Source organism: Macrosteles quadrilineatus, unplaced genomic scaffold (genome assembly GCF_028750875.1).
Source record: "Macrosteles quadrilineatus isolate MER2022 unplaced genomic scaffold, UCM_ALF_1.0 Scaffold_1__1_contigs__length_201487025, whole genome shotgun sequence".
In the NCBI taxonomy this organism is placed as follows: Eukaryota; Metazoa; Arthropoda; class Insecta; order Hemiptera; family Cicadellidae; genus Macrosteles; species Macrosteles quadrilineatus.
The window spans coordinates 157,870,046-157,888,269 of NW_026542594.1; the positions used below are offsets into that span (position 1 = coordinate 157,870,046).

Here is an 18,224-nt window from a genome sequence, read left to right on the forward strand (position 1 = left end):
ATAATAATTGCTTTACACTTCCTAAACGGAGCTTTTACATCAGTACTTCGGAACGCTTCCTAGAAACTTCCCAACAATTACTTTACAGCAGTACTCATAAAAATTGCTATACACTTTCTAGCCAGAGCTTTTACATCAGTACTTTGGAACGCTTCCTAGAAAATTCCCACCCATTACTTTTACACCAGTACTCATAATAATTGTTATACACTTTCTAGCCGGAGCTTTTACATTTAAGTACTTAGGAACGCTTCCTAGAAACTTCCCAACCAGTACTTTTATACCAGTACTCATAATAATTGCTATACACTTCCTAACCGGAGCTGTTACGTAAGTACTTCGGAAAGCTTCCTAGAAACGTCCCAACCATTACTTTACACCAGTACTCATAATAATTGCTATACACTTTCTAGCCGGAGCTTTTACATTTAAGTACTTCGGAACGCTTCCTAGAAAATTCCCACCCATTACTTTTACACCAGTACTCATAATAATTGCTATACACTTTCTATCCGGAGCTTTTACATAAGTACTTCGGAACGCTTCCTAGAAACTTCCCAACCATTACTTTGCACTAGTGATCATAAGAATTCCTATGCACTTTCTAACTGGAACTTTACACCTACATCGGAACGGTCCTCCAAACAACATGGAAGCTATACCGCAAAATATTGAAACCTCAAATAAATATACACTTTATCAACACATCACCATCGATATTTTGTCCATGAATAAATATTTGTCTACGTTCGTTGGGTAAAACCAGGTGTAATTTGTTATTGAGATATCAAAATCATGCTATCTACATAAAAGGTCGACGTTAGATAGTAACACGACCAAGATATGGACTGTTACCTTACAAAAAAAACTTTTAAAATGCTAATGGCCTATGAATGGCCTATAATGGCCTATAAAGTCATATGAGTTTGAACAGAAAGTAGAGTTTGAGTGATGGAGAGAGAGGGATGTAGTCCACAGCACCGTGGCGGACAAGCCAGGTTGCCGGTCCCTAGTTTATGTCGCCGCGGTCGTCTCTTACACGGCTGTTCCCCAGTATCTGATGTCGTCGCGTGCATAAACCCCTCTTTGGCTTCAATTAATCAAAACATACACGGATCGGTTGGCGTACTACAAACGACCCGTCCTCTACTAAACACAAATTAGTTTACATCGATTGTACTTTTTGTCTTATGCAAACGAGAACCGTATAGAGAGATGAGAATAAACTGCTTGATCTTTCGCCTGCATCCTTTGCAGCAAATCTTGTATTTCCCACGATCTGGTTCGATACCTTTTATGCTGTTAATACTGTACGCTGTCAATCTGTTTAGGAATTAAAATTTATCCACTAATATTTTTATAAAGACTTAATTTTAAGAAGATTTTACACGAATATGGTACAGATTTGAAAATCACGACAACTACTAGCAATAGGCAGACGTTAATTTAATTTACCCAGGTCTAAACAGGGTTATCTGCGGAGTTGAGACCGGAGCCTTAATAATGACATCGTCCGAGAGGTGTGAAAAGTGGGCGTCTCGTGTCCCATGTAAAGCGTTTACTTTATACATGTGTAACAGTAGACCGGCTGCGGGGCCAGGGTCGGGTGTCGTCGCCAAAATGGGTTAGCCGTGCCATATCTGTGAGGTATGTTAACGATACCCGTGCTGGGTGGTCGCCGGTGACGGTGGGTCACACACCCACGCCGCCGCCGCACTGGCCGCACTCTCGCTACCACACTGTGTACACAGATTCACCAATCATTCATCCCCACGACACAGTATAAGCCAGTAAGGTAACCTGTCCGCTGTCGCCATAGAGGATGAACCGCATTCCGCCTCATATCCCAGCCGATCCCAATTAACGTGTACAACTAGGTGATGAATAGAGCCTATAATTCGGTGAGGTCGGCACGGCGCACGGCGCGTGGGCCTGCCATTATAAATCGTAATCAACCGCTTGTGACAGATGCTTTTGATTCGCCTAGCATACTTAACAGTTCATATTGTCAAAGCAAATCACTCGGCGCGGCGGCTAACCCATATCTCGATATCACGACCCAACGAGATATATTGCCTCCACGAATTTGGTTGTCCAACAGTGTACAGTATACACCATACAATATCCAACAACAAACTATAAAATACTGAGAGGGTAGCCAATATTAACCAATAACAACTTACTTTTATTGCAACTATATAAAATCAACTTGTTTATCTTATAAACTCTAGGTGTTAATTATTCTGATAAATTCAAAATATTATATACATTGAAAACTAGCCTACCACGGAGTGAACACGAAAAATACAACGAAATAACATGGTGTAATGTTATACAAAGATAATACAAACACTATTATTTTAAATTTGAATTATGAATTAATAAGGGTGAACTATTTCACATTAAATAAACTATACTATAGGATATTCCTGAGAGGATTTAAAACATTAAGTTTATATATTTAACTATTAATTGTAGTAGTTTTTGAATAGCCAGTGAGTGCGGTTTCACACAGACGAGGGAATTCCTTTGTGGTTATAACCATACAGGGAACAAAACTGCTTTTAAAACGTTTTGTTTTACCTTCAGCAATAAAAACTGCATCCAGATACGCCTTAACATTATGATAAAATACTAAAAAAGATGAATTAGGAAAGCCCGGTTAAAAATTATTCAAAACACCAATGAATACTGTTAAAATCGCACCAGGCACTCATAATTTGGCGAGTCAGTACGTAAAGGGTTAGGAAACTAGAATTTCATACATTGACTAGTAAACTAGTAGGAGTAATCCACACAAACTTTTGATATTGTTCAATGATATCTAAATTACCTTATATAAGATGTAGATTACAATGTTACCTACAATGTAAGATAAAAAAAATCGATTTTAAATATTTAAAATGTCAATCCCAACCCACATTTTACGGGATTTTAATCCTAAGCTTACTTTTTGACTATCGAGTTCGGTGGGACCACTTGTCCTGGACAGTATATCTTTTCATACTGAATTCGCTCGTCGGTGAATTCCTGAAAAAATAGTAAATTTAAATATTAATTTTGCACTTGGGTGCAGCTTAAAGTAGCAAGAAATCAATAACATGAAATTGTGTCAGTAATTGGTCTGAACATACTGCTTTCATGATTTATCAGCACGTAGACAGTCAGTTTGTTGATTTACTTTCTGTTTATTGCGTATGGCGATCTTTAAGCAGATGTAATTATTTGTTCATGTAACATCGACTACTGTATTTCGTTCTGATAGTGTCATCTGATTGACAAAACTTGCTGCAGCTTCACTGTCCGATACTTATCACTCTTGTCTGCTATGCCTACGTAAGTCAAGGATAAGAATATATCTTGGAGATATCATCTCTCACACAGTGAATTGATAAATTTATTATTATATTAAGAATGTCTCGTTGATAATAATCTATATTATAAATACGCTACATTAAACTTTGTGAACAATAAGGCTTTTTCTGTTTTAAGATTTAACACCACATATTATATATCAAAATGTTCGTCTAGGTGTATTTGCAAACTGACATTACAGTTTTTCATGTTATTATTATGAAAAACATATTTGTTTATATTATTATCAGCTTTACATTATACTTCAGTAACCAATAGTCAATGCTATAACGCAGAAATCGATCGTAAATTTGGAATTTTAAGAGATTGGTACAATCTCACGGGTATAACTTTTTTCAAAGTAGAAACCTGTAGACAGAGAGATTTTAGCAACTACACAACTTGAAAGTTGTCAGTGTAACAACAGCCGCCACTTATAACACAAATTTATGGGATAATTCACAACAAGTAGATGTTTGTCGATTATTGTAATTGGATGCGTTATTACAACCGTTCCGAACCCGATCGTTCCTCAGAGGCGATTGTAATGGGTATTAAAGGCAGTCCAATAGTGATTAGTATTCAGTCGGTCTCCGCGTAGTGGGACAGTGGGAGCGACGGCTGGTAGTGCAGCCACCGCTGCATCATCATAGCACTACCACTACTGTACAACACTACCACAGAAATCACTTGTACAAGATAACACCAACACCAACCTGTGTGAAGTAGTAGCGAGTTGTGTTGGTGAGGTCGATTAGAAGACCTATCTTGGGACAAGCCTCAATCAGGTTCCTGGGACCAAATCTGAAAAATAATAACATCCGTGAGTGAGCCATATTTACAGTTATTTAGTGCCATGGTTGGTTTAAAGGCATACATACACGATGCAAAAAATAGAACAATATGTATCAACATTTTTTGTGTGTGCAAAACCTTTTTTAGCCTTCTAAACATAAATGGCTAAGACAAGCTGCCCTCTCTCTCTCTCTTGTTCTCTAGGCTGGCCTTGCTTCTTGAGCAGCTCCGTGCGTTGTCGGCGAACGAGGGTTAAATTATTAATTTCCACGTAGATAATGAAATATGCCCATAAATATGGGAGCACAGCCGGTATGATCACAAGGACTGAGCCGCGTGTAGTCATCAGCTGTTCGGTGTACGTGGAGTGCCCACCCTCCGCTAATGTCTCATTCCACCCCCCGCTAAATGGCCACATTATACGCCATTATTACACAAATTGCTTTATTCTGATGGAACCATATAGCCCAGTCGAGTCACGATAACTGGTTATATTAAAATTACCCGAGATATTTTAGTATAAAATGTTGAAAAGTACCCAAATGTATTTGGGACCAATAAATAAAACTGAATACAAAAGAATCTTGGTATTCGGGAGATCACCACAATAATTAATTATGACGGTGGACATTTCGGATGCATTGCTGAATCCTTTTTCAATGCAATTTAAGATTAACTATGTTTTTTCAAATGTGTGTTACATTTTAATGCAACACCAAGATGGGTTGTCGTAAGTCCATGATTCGACAGTCTATAGTTCTTTGACCGTGGTCACCTACACCACAATCGAATCAAAAAAGTTATATTGTTTATTTACTAACCTGGGCGGTTTTTATGTGGTTTAAACTATTTTGCCAATATGCAACACACTTTCCTGTCTGCTGGTTCTGTTGTGCAAATAATGATTGAAAGAAGCACTAACAGTTTCTTTGTCCTTGTCTAACTAAGCTTACAGTATAACCATAACCATACTCAGGGCGCCCCGAGGGTAATAGGCGTCTCAGGCAATACTTTTATTTCTTTTTCCTCCAACACATGCAATGATATTTAATTACAACTAGCTGTGTACCCGTTCTACGCACGGGGATCTTATAATATTCAGTTGAAACCTTCTTATATAACGAACAGCAGTTGGTTTGCATATTTTAAGATATGCTGGCCAAACTATTATACATAGCTTCATTTTATGTTGTTTTTTGTTGTTCCGGATCGGTATGACAATCAATAAAAGGTTAAATTACCTCTGTGTCTGCCGGTCGATCCTATAACGGTAGGCTTACTTTTATTTTTACTATCTGATCTCGTTTGCATGGCTCAATCACGTCCTGGTTGAAGTTCACCTCTGTGTCTGCCGGTCGATCCTATAACGGTAGGCTTACTTTTATTTTTACTATCTGATCTCGTTTGCATGGCTCAATCACGTCCTGGTTGAAGTTCGTTCGCTACGCTCACTCACCTGTATGTTGGAGCTCGTTCGCTGCGCTCACTTTCCTTCAGGTTAGCTCGTTCGCTACGCTCACTTGCCTTCAGGTTAGCTCGTTCGCTACGCTCACTCGCCTCCAGGTTGCAAATTAGCTGTTGTCATAAATGTAAAAGAAATAATAGTGCTAGTGCTGCACCCTGTTGGTAATCCTTGTAACTTTAATGCTATTGAACATCACAGAACAGAACCAACTTGTTTAATTGAAACAGCTGTTAAGATTCAATAATTTCATTTCTCATAAGGTTAACATGGGCTTCCAGAAATTCCACGTCAAAAATCGACAAAAACTTGATTTTCAAGGGTTTACTGTTAAATATCTAACTGTCTCATATTCGATGAAATACGTCTAAAACCATCTCATATATGTATAGTATTTGGAAAATAAGTTTCAGGCGGGACAGTGCTATAGTTATTGAGGAGTAGTTGTAATAAAGTGCGTATTTTAGCGTTACCAAGAGAATGACAGATAGACAGACAGACAGACAGACAGACAGACAGACAGAAATTGAGATAAGGTTTGATTCGGTTTCTCTGACCTATGAAATGTAAAAATAACCAAAAAGTTCATTATTCTAAGCAATGTACAGACAAAACTCTAATTTTATTTATATAGATTCTACATATTTGACAACAATGCATTCTAAAAACAAAACGCATATATTTTTTTGTTATTTAAAAGATGTACTTAGTATATAGGAAATGTAATAAACAGTGCTTTTTGTACAACCATTTGTTTGAACATATCGATGGTTTGAACGAGTTCACGAACCAGTATGATCGGGATGTGGGACTTGGGTTTTTTTGAGGATTTATGAGGGGACATTATTTATTCCTAATTTTTACCCCTAAAACATAATTTCGCAATTTATTACCAAATTATGTTATAAATCTTTAAAACACATAATTTAGTATATTAAAGCGTTGTTGTACGCTTAGCAAAGCAATTTCTAACTAAACCATTTTTGGGGCTAAAAAATAAATTTGATGATGTAGTATATTAAATCGTGGTTGTGCACTTAATAGATACGAAATAAATTTAAAATAGCCTCACCACAGCAAACCTGCAGATTAATCGAATTTCCATTTGCATAGTTGGATTTTCACTTAAATATTTCCCTGACCATGTCTTACTTATTCCCTATTTAAATAACATTAGGTTTAACTGGTATCTATTTAGGTTTGCTGATACAGGTAGGTTAATAATGTAGTTTTGTAAAATTAATAGCTTAGTATAAAATAAATAGATTTGTCAAGTGTGACCAATATCTATTTATAAACAAGCAAACTACAACAGTTAATTTATCTCTATAAGAGTAACATGGGAGTTAAAATTTTTTTCTTTGTAACCAATAATCGTACAAAAAACTTCAATACACTAAATTATTAGTTGTTTATACTTATTGAGAACAGGATTACAAAACTGAATCCGGAATGTGTCTAAAACAAAACTATGAACAATTACTGTTTGTCCATGGAACCGAATGTTGAACGACCAATTACGACAATTCAATTACACTAATTAACTCTGAAGTACGTAACAGCAAACGAATCTTCTGATACTTTCACAAGGTCAGGGTGCTCCGCTGTAATCGATATCAATTTAGTATCTGTAATGAGGTGGCAGGAGAGCTCAGATGCAATCAGCTGATATCTGGTCACGTGGTATTGTGTAATGGTCCAGCCAGTCACCACCTACACAGCCACTACCGCCAAACACCAACCACCACATGTCATGTCCAGCTTAGCAACCCTCAAGTGTCGTACATCAATGTGTCTGATCCACAATGCCTCTCAAGGTTTATTGTCATAATATCACTTGCTGTGCCATAACTATTTAAGTCCTTTTACTCAATAAAGTACCGGGGGACTAAGCCATCTATTTTACCCCATATACTTATGTATATCGGCTTAAAATACCTACTTTGTATGGTCGCCATTTAATAAGAAAGTATTAAAGTATTATCAGTATAAAGATACATATAAATACCCCATTTAATATCTTCAGTGTAATATTTGCTTAATAGTTACAACTGAGTTTTCCCTTTGTACTGTATTTTGTAATTTGCTAGTATACTGTGGATGGCTAGTTATAAACACATGTTACAAGTCTTTTGTTTTATTTTCTTTTGATATTTTGTTCAACAAACATAGTTACTTGGCAACCCATAAGGCCAATGTTAATTGTTTTTAATTTTCAAATGAGTTGTGTAGCGGAATACGAATTTTCCTCAGGTACTGTCTGTCACCAATCACGTATTTAGGGCTAGAAGTCCCTAATTCCAAAATTTCGAAAAAAATCCTTCGCCTGATTTCGACACTTGTATTAGAGACATACAGACAGAAATAGCTCGTACTATAGTATATATATATTGGATTTCATAGTTTTCCAAATTTCCGTATAGTATGAGTGGCGCAATCTTGTAGACTTGTTAGTGATTTGGGCCAACATATTCCTTAGACACGGATGTTAATTCAGATCCAATACAGCCAGTCGAACTAAGGGACCTACAGTTAAAAGTGGAATTCGAAATTTTTTCTTGTAATTAACAAATTGGTCTAATTATCAGGATGGTACTGTGAATAGTCGTAGTACTTACTAGTGCGGACGTGAAACCACACCAGGGAGTATCGCATCCACAGTGGATGCCTATAAATATCCACAATTCGTGACCTCATTACAATACATTACAATAGCTGGATTACAAGACGAAGCCACCGTCCCAGTCTTAATTGCTGAGAAAGTAGGTAAGTCAATGCAAATGCACGATAACAATCAATTGTTAAAAACATCCAATGCTGTTTGTCATTTATACAAACGATACAGTGCTATCTTCAGACCGATTGCCTGGTTGCATTTACCCACGAATAATTACATCGAGTGCTAAAACATATTACTCAGTGTAATTTGAATTGAAAGATGCTCTGCTACTGTGGTGATTTACGGGCTATACTACCAACATTAAAATGTGTTATGTATCATGCAAGTTATTTTAACTAAGTATTTTATATTATTATATGCTATTTAGCGTTTAAACTACATTTACTAACTTTCAATCGTGTCAATTTTAATAAAAGAGAAGACAATTTTAGATTCCGTGTCTTTTAGGGTAATTTGTATATAAACGCAGCTCTAGGACGGACAGGTGAACGGTGATTGGTATTCATAAGGCGCGGGGCCATTTATAGAGAGGGCAGTTTTAATGAGCAGGTGCGAGAGAGGATAATTGGAATTTTACAAGAGGTTGACGCGAGGCCGCCCCTAGCGTCTCTATCGCGTACTAACGTGGCTACTTGATGGTCATCTGACCAACTGAACATGTGTAAGTGTCCACCGGCTCCCCTAATACCCTCATTATTGTCGTATCATACTCATTCCATTACCACCTTCCACGGTGGCACAACTGGTAAATATCAGAGTTCATCTACTACACTCGTCCAGCCGTATCTACCCAATACACTAGAGAGGCTAGTTAAACTTTGCGTGAATATGTATGATTTTTAGGAGTCATCAATACATCATTCAACTACAATAAAAATAAAAATTTCAGATTTACATTTATTTTATCTGTTTTAACAGTATGTACGCTTAGGCGGCTGAAGACTGAGGAGATCAATCTGTAGCCATTAGTCGGAGTACAGGAGGACCAGCATGTTCGCCACCCATTTGAATCCCAAATGTCACGGCGAATTGTGAGCGAACCATAGCCTCCCGTCTCATCTACATACATCCATATGCAACTGGGATGAGATTTTATTTATCCAGCTCGGTGCGGCGCCCTGTACACCTACACTGAGACATTGGGACTACTTCATTACAGCGGCTTCCACCTTAACTCGCCGAGTACTGTAGGCCACAAACTCATTGAAAGTAGAGTAATACAACAAAGAGCAAATAAAATCAATCCTACAATGAGTGTACGAGACAACAGTAAGCCTGTTGTTTGTTTATTAAAAGTAGTAAGCGTGTAGTAGTAAATATAAGAGTAAGAATATAATAATATTTTCGCATAAAACCCATTGTGTAAAGGTAGGCCTACGATCAATAATACTTAATCCTTTTTTTAATGGCGGCCTTACGAAGGTAGGTACAGTATATTAAGCAAAGTATGAATGTAGATCTATCTTTGTATTACAGTACTACAGTAGTACCACCTTGGGGACAATCCCCTTTAAGAAATACAACCTAAATGTAAAATTAAGATGATGAACAAGAAATTTGCTTTCTACGCCATAAAATACGACAATTATGATATTTCGCATTGATAGCAGAATAGTAGTTTTCATCACTTGGAATGAAAGTGGCTCTTTTTGGTTCGCAATCGTGTTTTACAAGCGAGTGGCAATAAACTTCTAATCGTTACAAAATTAGACTACATAGTTTGAGGTTATACAAAGTACTCATCAACTTTTACATTTCTGTTGTTTACAAACATCACTTTAAATATCGTGTGATTAGCAGCAATTTCATAATGCACTGATACAATTTTAAAGTTAGCGAAAAGACAAATTTACCATGTTTTTCTGTTCCCTATTTTAAAATCCAAATCAGAAACGAATTTGCGGACTTTCCGGACAGTATGATGAAAAACATGCTACATACTGTATCTACATTTTGGCAAACATGTGTAATCGGAATCTATTAGATGGTTTACTATTTGTCTATGCTATAATCCACAAATAGTTGAGCGAAGCTCTTATACGTCGACTCTTATGCATTTAGTAATACGCAAACTCCTCCTAGACGGCTGAATCAATCGTTTTCAAATTTTGCATGGTGATAAAGACCATATCGGTGAGTGCCAACATCTATATGGCGTTGAAAAAGTCTCTCAGGAATCCGCCCCACTGGGTTTCAAAGTTTCAATGTAATTGAGCGAAGCTCTTATACGTCGACTCTTATGCATTTAGTAATACGCAAACTCCTCCTAGACGGCTGAATCAATCGTTTTCAAATTTTGCATGGTGATAAAGACCATATCGGTGAGTGCCAACATCTATATGGCGTTGAAAAAGTCTCTCAGGAATCCGCCCCACTGGGTTTCAAAGTTTCAATGTAATCCTTATGGAAGCAGTATTTGACACGTAAACAAAGACATTTGATCAGCTGTTGACTTTTGAATGCAGTAAATAAAGAAATAGCTGATAGCATTATTCCATAGATATTAGAACAGAAACGGTATGTATCATTAATATAATCAAATGACGACACTAGCTTGGGGTCCGTGACGTGTGTAACCATAGATAAAACGTGTTGGTTAGTCTATGGTGTCACGTATGAGGTGGTTAAGGAAGAAGTAAAGGTGAGGAGTCTGGATTATGGAAACTGTTTATAACGATTAGATTAAGGTATCTGCATTCCTAAAATTCTATGGGAAGGGAGAAAAACAAGTACGCGACGTAGGAGTGGTGAAGGAAGTAGTAAAAGCGAGCAGTCTGGAGTGTGGAAACTGTTTATGACGATTAGATTAAGGTATCTGCATTCCTAAAATTCAATGGTAAGGGAGGAAAACAGGTCCGCGACGTAGGAAGTGGTGAAGGAAGTAGTAAAGGCGAGCAGTCTGATGTGTGGAAACTGTTTATGACGATTAGATTAAGGTATCTGCAATCCTAAAATGCTATTGGAAGGGAGGGAAACAGGTCCGCGACGTAGGAAGTGGTGATGGAAGTAGTAAAGGCGAGCAGTCTGGAGTGTGGAAACTGTTTTTGACGATTAGATTAAGGTATCTGTATTCCTAAAATTCTATGGGAAGGGAGGAAAACAGGTCCGCGACGTAGGAAGTAGTGAAGGAAGTAGTAAAGGTGAGCAGTCTAGAGTGTAGAAACTGTTTATGACGATTAGATTAAGGTATCTGCACTTCAAAATTCTATGGTAAGGGAGGAAAACAGGTCCGCGACGTAGGAAATAGTGAAGGAAGTAGTAAAGGCGAGCTGTCCGGAGTGTGGGAACTGTTTATGACGATTAGATTAAGGTATCTACAATTCTAAAATGCTATTGGAAGGGAAGGAAACAGGTCCGCGACGTAAAAAGTGGTGAAGGAAGTAGAAAAAGGCGAGCTGTTTGGGGTGTGGGATCTGTTTGTGACCATTAGATTAAGGTATTTGCAATCCTTTGATGCTATGGGAAGGGAGGGAAACAGGTCTGCGACGTAGGAAGTGGTGAAGGAGGTAGAAAAGGCAAGCCGTCCGGACTGTGGGAACTGTTTGTGACGATTAGATTAAGGTACCTGCAATCCTAAAATGCTATGGGAAGGGAGGAAAACATGTCCGCGACGTAGGAAGTGGTGAAGTAAATAGTAAAGGCGAGCAGTCTGGAGTGTGGAAATTGTTTATGACGATTAGATAAAGGTATCTGCATTCCTAAAATTCTATGAGAAGGGAGAAAAACAGGTCCGTGACGTAGGAAGTGGTGAAGGAAGTAGTAAAGGCAAGCAGTCTGGAGTGTGGACACTGTTTATGACGATTAGATTAAGGTATCTGCATTCTTAAAATTCTATGGGAAGGGAGAAACAGGTCCGCGACGTAGGAGTGGTGAAGGAAGTGGTAAAAGCGAGAAACCTGGAGCGTGGAAACTGTTTATGACGATTAGATTAAGGTATCTGCATTCCTAAAATTCTATGGTAAGGGAGGAAAACAGGTCCGCGACGTAGGAATTTGTGAAGGAAGTAGTAAAGGTGAGCAGTCTGGAGTGTGGAAACTGTTAATGACGATTACATTAAGGTATCTGCAATCTTAAAATGCTATTGGAAGGGAGGGAAACAGGTCCGCGACGTAGGAAGTGGTGATGGAAGTAGTAAAGGCGAGCAGTCTGGAGTGTGGAAACTGTTTTTGACGATTAGATTAAGGTATCTGTATTCCTAAAATTCTATGGGAAGGGAGGAAAACAGGTCCGCGACGTAGGAAGTAGTGAAGGAAGTAGTAAAGGCGAGCAGTCTAGAGTGTAGAAACTGTTTATGACGATTAGATTAAGGTATCTGCATTTCAAAATTCTATGGTAAGGGAGGAAAACAGGTCCGCGACGTGGAAATGGTGAAGGAAGTAGTAAAGGCGAGCTGTCCGGAGTGTGGGAACTGTTTATGACGATTAGATTAAGGTATCTACAATCCTAAAATGCTATTGGAAGGGAAGGAAACAGGTCCGCGACGTAAAAAGTGGTGAAGGAAGTAGAAAAAGGCGAGCTGTTTGGGGTGTGGGATCTGTTTGTGACCATTATATTAAGGTATTTGCAATCCTTTGATGCTATAGGAAGGGAGGGAAACAGGTCTGCGACGTAGGAAGTGGTGAAGGAGGTAGAAAAGGCAAGCCGTCCGGACTGTGGGAACTGTTTGTGACGATTAGATTAAGGTACCTGCAATCCTAAAATGCTATGGGAAGGGAGGAAAACAGGTACGCGACGTAGGAAATGATGAAGGAAGTAGTTTAGGCGAGCTGTCCGGAGTGTGGGAACTGTTTATGACGATTAGATTAAGGAATCTGCAATCCTAAAATGCTAAGGAAAGTGAGGGAAACAGGTCCGCGATGTAGGAAGTGTTGAAGAAAGTACTAAAGGCGAGTTGTTCGGAGTGTGAGGTCTGTTTATGACGATTAGATTTAGGTAGGTATCTACAATCTTAAAATGCTATGGGAAGAGAGGGAAACAGATTCGCGACGTAGGAAGAGGTGAAAGAAGTAGTAAGGTGAGCAGCGTGGCGTGTGGGAACTGGAAACCGTTTGTAGCAGTTTTAATGTATCTGCAATGCTGAAATGCTATGAGAAGGGAAGGAAACATGCCCACGACATAGGGAATGGTGAAAAAGTAGTAAAGGCTAGCAGTACGGAGTGTGGGAAGGTTTGTGGCAGTAAGATTAACGTATCTAAAATACTAAAATGCAACGGAAAGTGATGAATATATGTCTACGACGTAGGAAGTGGCTTAGGAAGTAGTTAAGTATGAGCATCAGCATAGTGCGAGATCCGTCTGTGGCAGTTAGATTAATGTATTTTAATTAGATATTATATTAATGGAATACTAAAATGCTATGAGAAGGGAAGGAAACAGGCCCCACGACGTAGGATGTGATGTGGTGAAGGAAGTAGTAAGGCTAGCAATGCAGAGTGTGGGAACTGTCTTTAGCAATTACATTAATGTATCTGCAATCCTAAAATGCTATGGGAAGAGAGGAAAACAGGTCCACGACGTAGGGTGTGGTGAAGGAAGCAGTAAAGGTGAGCAGTGTTGAGTTTGGGAATGGATTAATGTTTCTGCAATGCTAAAATACTACGGGAAGAGACTGTAGACTGTATGTTAAAATTATTACGACGCACGAATCGATACATATTTTCTATACATGCAATCGTTTACAATCGAAATTTACAACTGAGTTGACAACAGCTGATTTTTACTCCTTAGAGGCTAAAAACTATTTTTATTCACTAAATATTAAAAATGCTACTTTAGACCCGCAACGCACAATGCATTAAAAACTACGGTTTTTACTGCAGTATGACAAAAACAATATAATATGAACCCTTGATGACTCCGCTCAATTTTGTGGATGCCTCTGCAAACGCCACCTAGTTAAGTTTACGGTAGAGGTACGTGATCAAAGTATCCGCCATACAATCGTATCGCATGAATACAATTGTATCCATTGCTGTTATTTAATGTCTTGATGATGATTTCATATAACGCACCAGACGTTGGTTTTCTCGTGTCTTTGACAACTAATCAATAACTAACTTTATACTGACCTTTCATTTGGAGGCAGCCTCTTCAACAACCCCTAAAACAAAAACTTGGAGATAATTTATGATTTAAAAAATTCTTAGGCCTACATAATCTTAACTGATGCATATTTGTATCGGCGATAACAAATAAAAAAAGATTAATCAGTGTGGCAGATTGCGTGTAATAAATATAAAGGTTACTTACAGTCTTCGCAATCCTGTTAGTTGAGCACTACGGCCGTTTCGGAGATAACTCCATCGTCGGGTGCGTAGTCATTATACACTAATCTGAGCTATTTACATATTTACATTTCTTACGTGGTTTCTTCATTTTCATTGCGTCAAAGTTAAATAAATAGTACATACAACACAAAACACGGACACGACACGAAAACATTAAGGCACGTGCACGGCTAAAAACTGACGACCGACTGCAAAGTCGGTCGTCAGTTTTTAGCCGTGCACGTGCCTTAATGTTTTCGTGTCGTGTCCGTGTTTTGTGTTGTATGTACTATTTATTTAACTTTGACGCAATGAAAATGAAGAAACCACGTAAGAAATGTAAATATGTAAATAGCTCAGATTAGTGTATAATGACTACGCACCCGACGATGGAGTTATCTCCGAAACGGCCGTAGTGCTCAACTAACAGGATTGCGAAGACTGTAAGTAACCTTTATAAATAAAAAAAACTGTATCACCTAAAGAGTAAGTCGTTGTTAGTTCCTTATTAACATTAGTTAGTTAGAAGATGCACACAACTAACGAATGAACTAAATATTATACCTGAATTGTATTAACAAAATTTCTGATTGTTTGCTTAAACCATAGAAAAAAATTCTAACGTGTAACGAGTAACGCAGCATGTAACGTGTTGTGCGTGCAATAAGTGAGTCAACGGCACATAATATGTTTTAATCATCGTGATTATAAAATAAAGATTTTTGATGATGGATATTTAAGAAGGTATTCGCATATAATTAGACCAAGGTTTTAGAATAATCGTTTTTATTTAGGCCACTCAAAAGCTCTTTTCATATGCAGCTAAAGATAGAGTCTTAACTGTTATGGTATTATCACACAATGTTTTCTCACTGGCAATCGACGTTATATAACCGAAGATCCCCAGGTAGAAACTCCCCACCGCTTTTACCAGGGACCAGAGGCGCTAAAATATTAATAAATACAAATTTGCATACACATATAATACCTTAATACGTGTATATCACAAATGATAACGTGCAGAATCTGTGATGGTCTTTGGAACTTCATCACTGTGGACTCGCGTTAAATTAATCTAAAAAATACATTTTTACGTGAATACACATCGTAAAGAATAACACAATAACTACTAAATTAAATTAAAACCCCCAGGTTGCAGCTAATCTGTAAACATCATAAACGATCCTCAATTTATCAAGGAATCTTGTAAGTGATCGTTTGACTTAAAGAGAGTTATTTTATTCAATGACACAGCGGGAATGATAGAGACAGTGAGGCAATATTCTGAGAAAGAAGCGCCACACCGTCCACAAGCCAGGTGAGACGGACCCCCCAAACAGTTTGACTTACAATCGTGGACATCTCTATTGGAGGCCGGACATAACTCAAGCTACCGGACACCGGACCTAGCATTGTGTCACTGACCCACACAACACCACAGTACTGTACTTCTGTATACAGTAAGGCAATAATGGACAAAAGTGAGGTTTTATACAGGCTTAACTTTCTAAGCTTCAATGTGATTCGTAATTTTAACGAAATTCGTGTGCATGCAATATCTGCAACGATGAGGCAACTAAAGGTCGATTCAGTTACGGCACGTCGTAGGTTAAGTCACATCAGTCACGTCACAGTAAACTAACATATTCTTAAATTGATTTTCTATTGCGCTATCTACACTCATCCGGAGCAGGTCCGTCAGTTGCTCTGCCGGCGTCCACCAGTCAATTTCAGTTTTTTCCACCGATATTTTTGGATTGGTCGGACTCCTGACGGACGTGTTTAAGGTTAGAAAATTGTATTTTTGTTATTTGAATTATTATGTTTATATTTAAAGTACTGTTGGTAGCAACCAGCCAGATGGACGATGGTTTTAGTTAAAAATTCTTGATTGTCACATCACCTTAAATACAGTGACGGAAGACTGACTGAAACTAACTGACGGACGGTTAACTGAAGAATTGCGGATGCAACAGAGAATGAACTGTGACTGGACTGATGTGTTGACGACCTTAACGAATGTTTACAGAAATATAAACAATATCTGGGGAATAAACAATTTAAATTACATGTGTACGTGCAGGGCTTTCGTAGCCTTGTCCCTGCTTCCTCAAAATATTTCGAATTCTATACAGTTAAAAACCATTAACCCATGGAAACATTTATACTTATGCAACTATCATTGCTAATCTTAAACGTTGAAATATCACCAACAACGTTTCCTAATAAGCCATTTTCCATTAATTGAGTCTGATGAACCAAAACACAACACAATCCTAGGAATCTTGGTCAAGAAACTATTTCCAATTATCATCAAGAGTCTATCAACACGGCAACGAAACGCTACAAAGAGAAGCCGTCAGCCTAAGCAGGACTAGAGGGCCATTAAAAGTACATTTTTCAACATGTGGATGATTTATTTTGGCAAAGTAGGCGCGCCTGTGGCGGCGACACATCCCACGCTGTCTAGTGTCTGCCACTTTCTCGTGTACACTGTGAACGTGTAGACTGTAGACTGTGCTGTAGACGTAGACAGTCCACCATACATCGTCATTTCAACATGTAATTATTGACTATGTATACCTACAGGTCAATTATGTAATCCTACTTTCGATTGAATTTATTTGATTATCAATTTTGAAATTTAAAGTATGCTGCCCTCTTATTTAGCAATGGATATAATTGATGGTTGCTGTTGTTTTATTGGTTAAGGAATATAGACTGTTAATCACGTTATATACAGTACACTGCATACTATAACGTTTCCGGATATTGAGATACACAGAAAGGAAGTTGATTAAAGCAATGAAGAACCTATACTGGGATGTTACAACGGTGGTCGTACCGTGCAAACAATGTTACACTATGTATATTATCATAAGTCCATGCTTTGTCCTATCATGCTATACGTGATTTCAATTGCACTAGCATAATGCAAAATATCTCACTCTTACAAATTTAGTCTGACGACCTTCTTAAGGTACACAGAGAATAAAATTAGGTTAAAACAAACTCAATAAAAAACAATGACACTGCATTAAGTTTTCTTTACAGAAATCGCGGATTGATGCAGGGGCCTGTCATTTAAACCGGAAGGCTGACCATATACTGTTTTACTACCAATTTTAGACTAAATCAACGCCACACCTATCTACGAGAATGTTCATTAGTTGATATCCCCAAAAAGTCAATGTACGTCTATTCGCAATTTTGGCGCGTATGAATGGTAAAAACATTTCTCTCATTTTCTTAACGTGACTACTGCATATTTATTGGGCGCAACAAATTAAAAAAAGGAGCCAAACCCAATTAGGGAATTAGAATAATTATTTTGTCGATGTAAACAATTACAAGTACGGGACAAATCACCGCAATCTAGTAACAGTGAGAAGGAGGGGGGGGGCAGTCGGCGAGCTCCAAGCTCAATCTCGCATAACTCATCGACTCGCGGCTATAAACTAATAGCAAACATTTCCTACACCGGACAAAATATGAAACGCTATAAATCCCGTGACAGTGTCGCCGGTCGCCGCCCCCGCTGACTAGCGCCACCGCCACCGCCACCGCTCTCCCACGCCCACCGCCACCGCCACCGCTCTGAATTATGCTATTGTTTATACCATTACTGCTAATTCTCTGGATCTGCCGGTGGTCACGATTTATCGGT

The 18,224-nt window shown here is 38.2% G+C and overlaps 1 protein-coding gene across 1 annotated transcript in view; it reads right to left on the minus strand.

The window, feature by feature from the left end:
• LOC128983054 (putative uncharacterized protein DDB_G0279653) overlaps positions 1-18,224 on the minus strand; it is a 61,290-nt gene that overhangs the window by 12,891 nt on the left and 30,175 nt on the right. Inside the window, exons 3-5 of the mRNA XM_054402187.1 lie at positions 14,360-14,391; positions 4,071-4,158; positions 2,951-3,030 (exon numbers count right to left, since the gene is read on the minus strand). Of these exons, the coding sequence (XP_054258162.1) occupies positions 2,951-3,030; positions 4,071-4,158; positions 14,360-14,391 (200 nt within the window). The remainder of the gene's footprint in view (positions 1-2,950; positions 3,031-4,070; positions 4,159-14,359; positions 14,392-18,224) is intronic.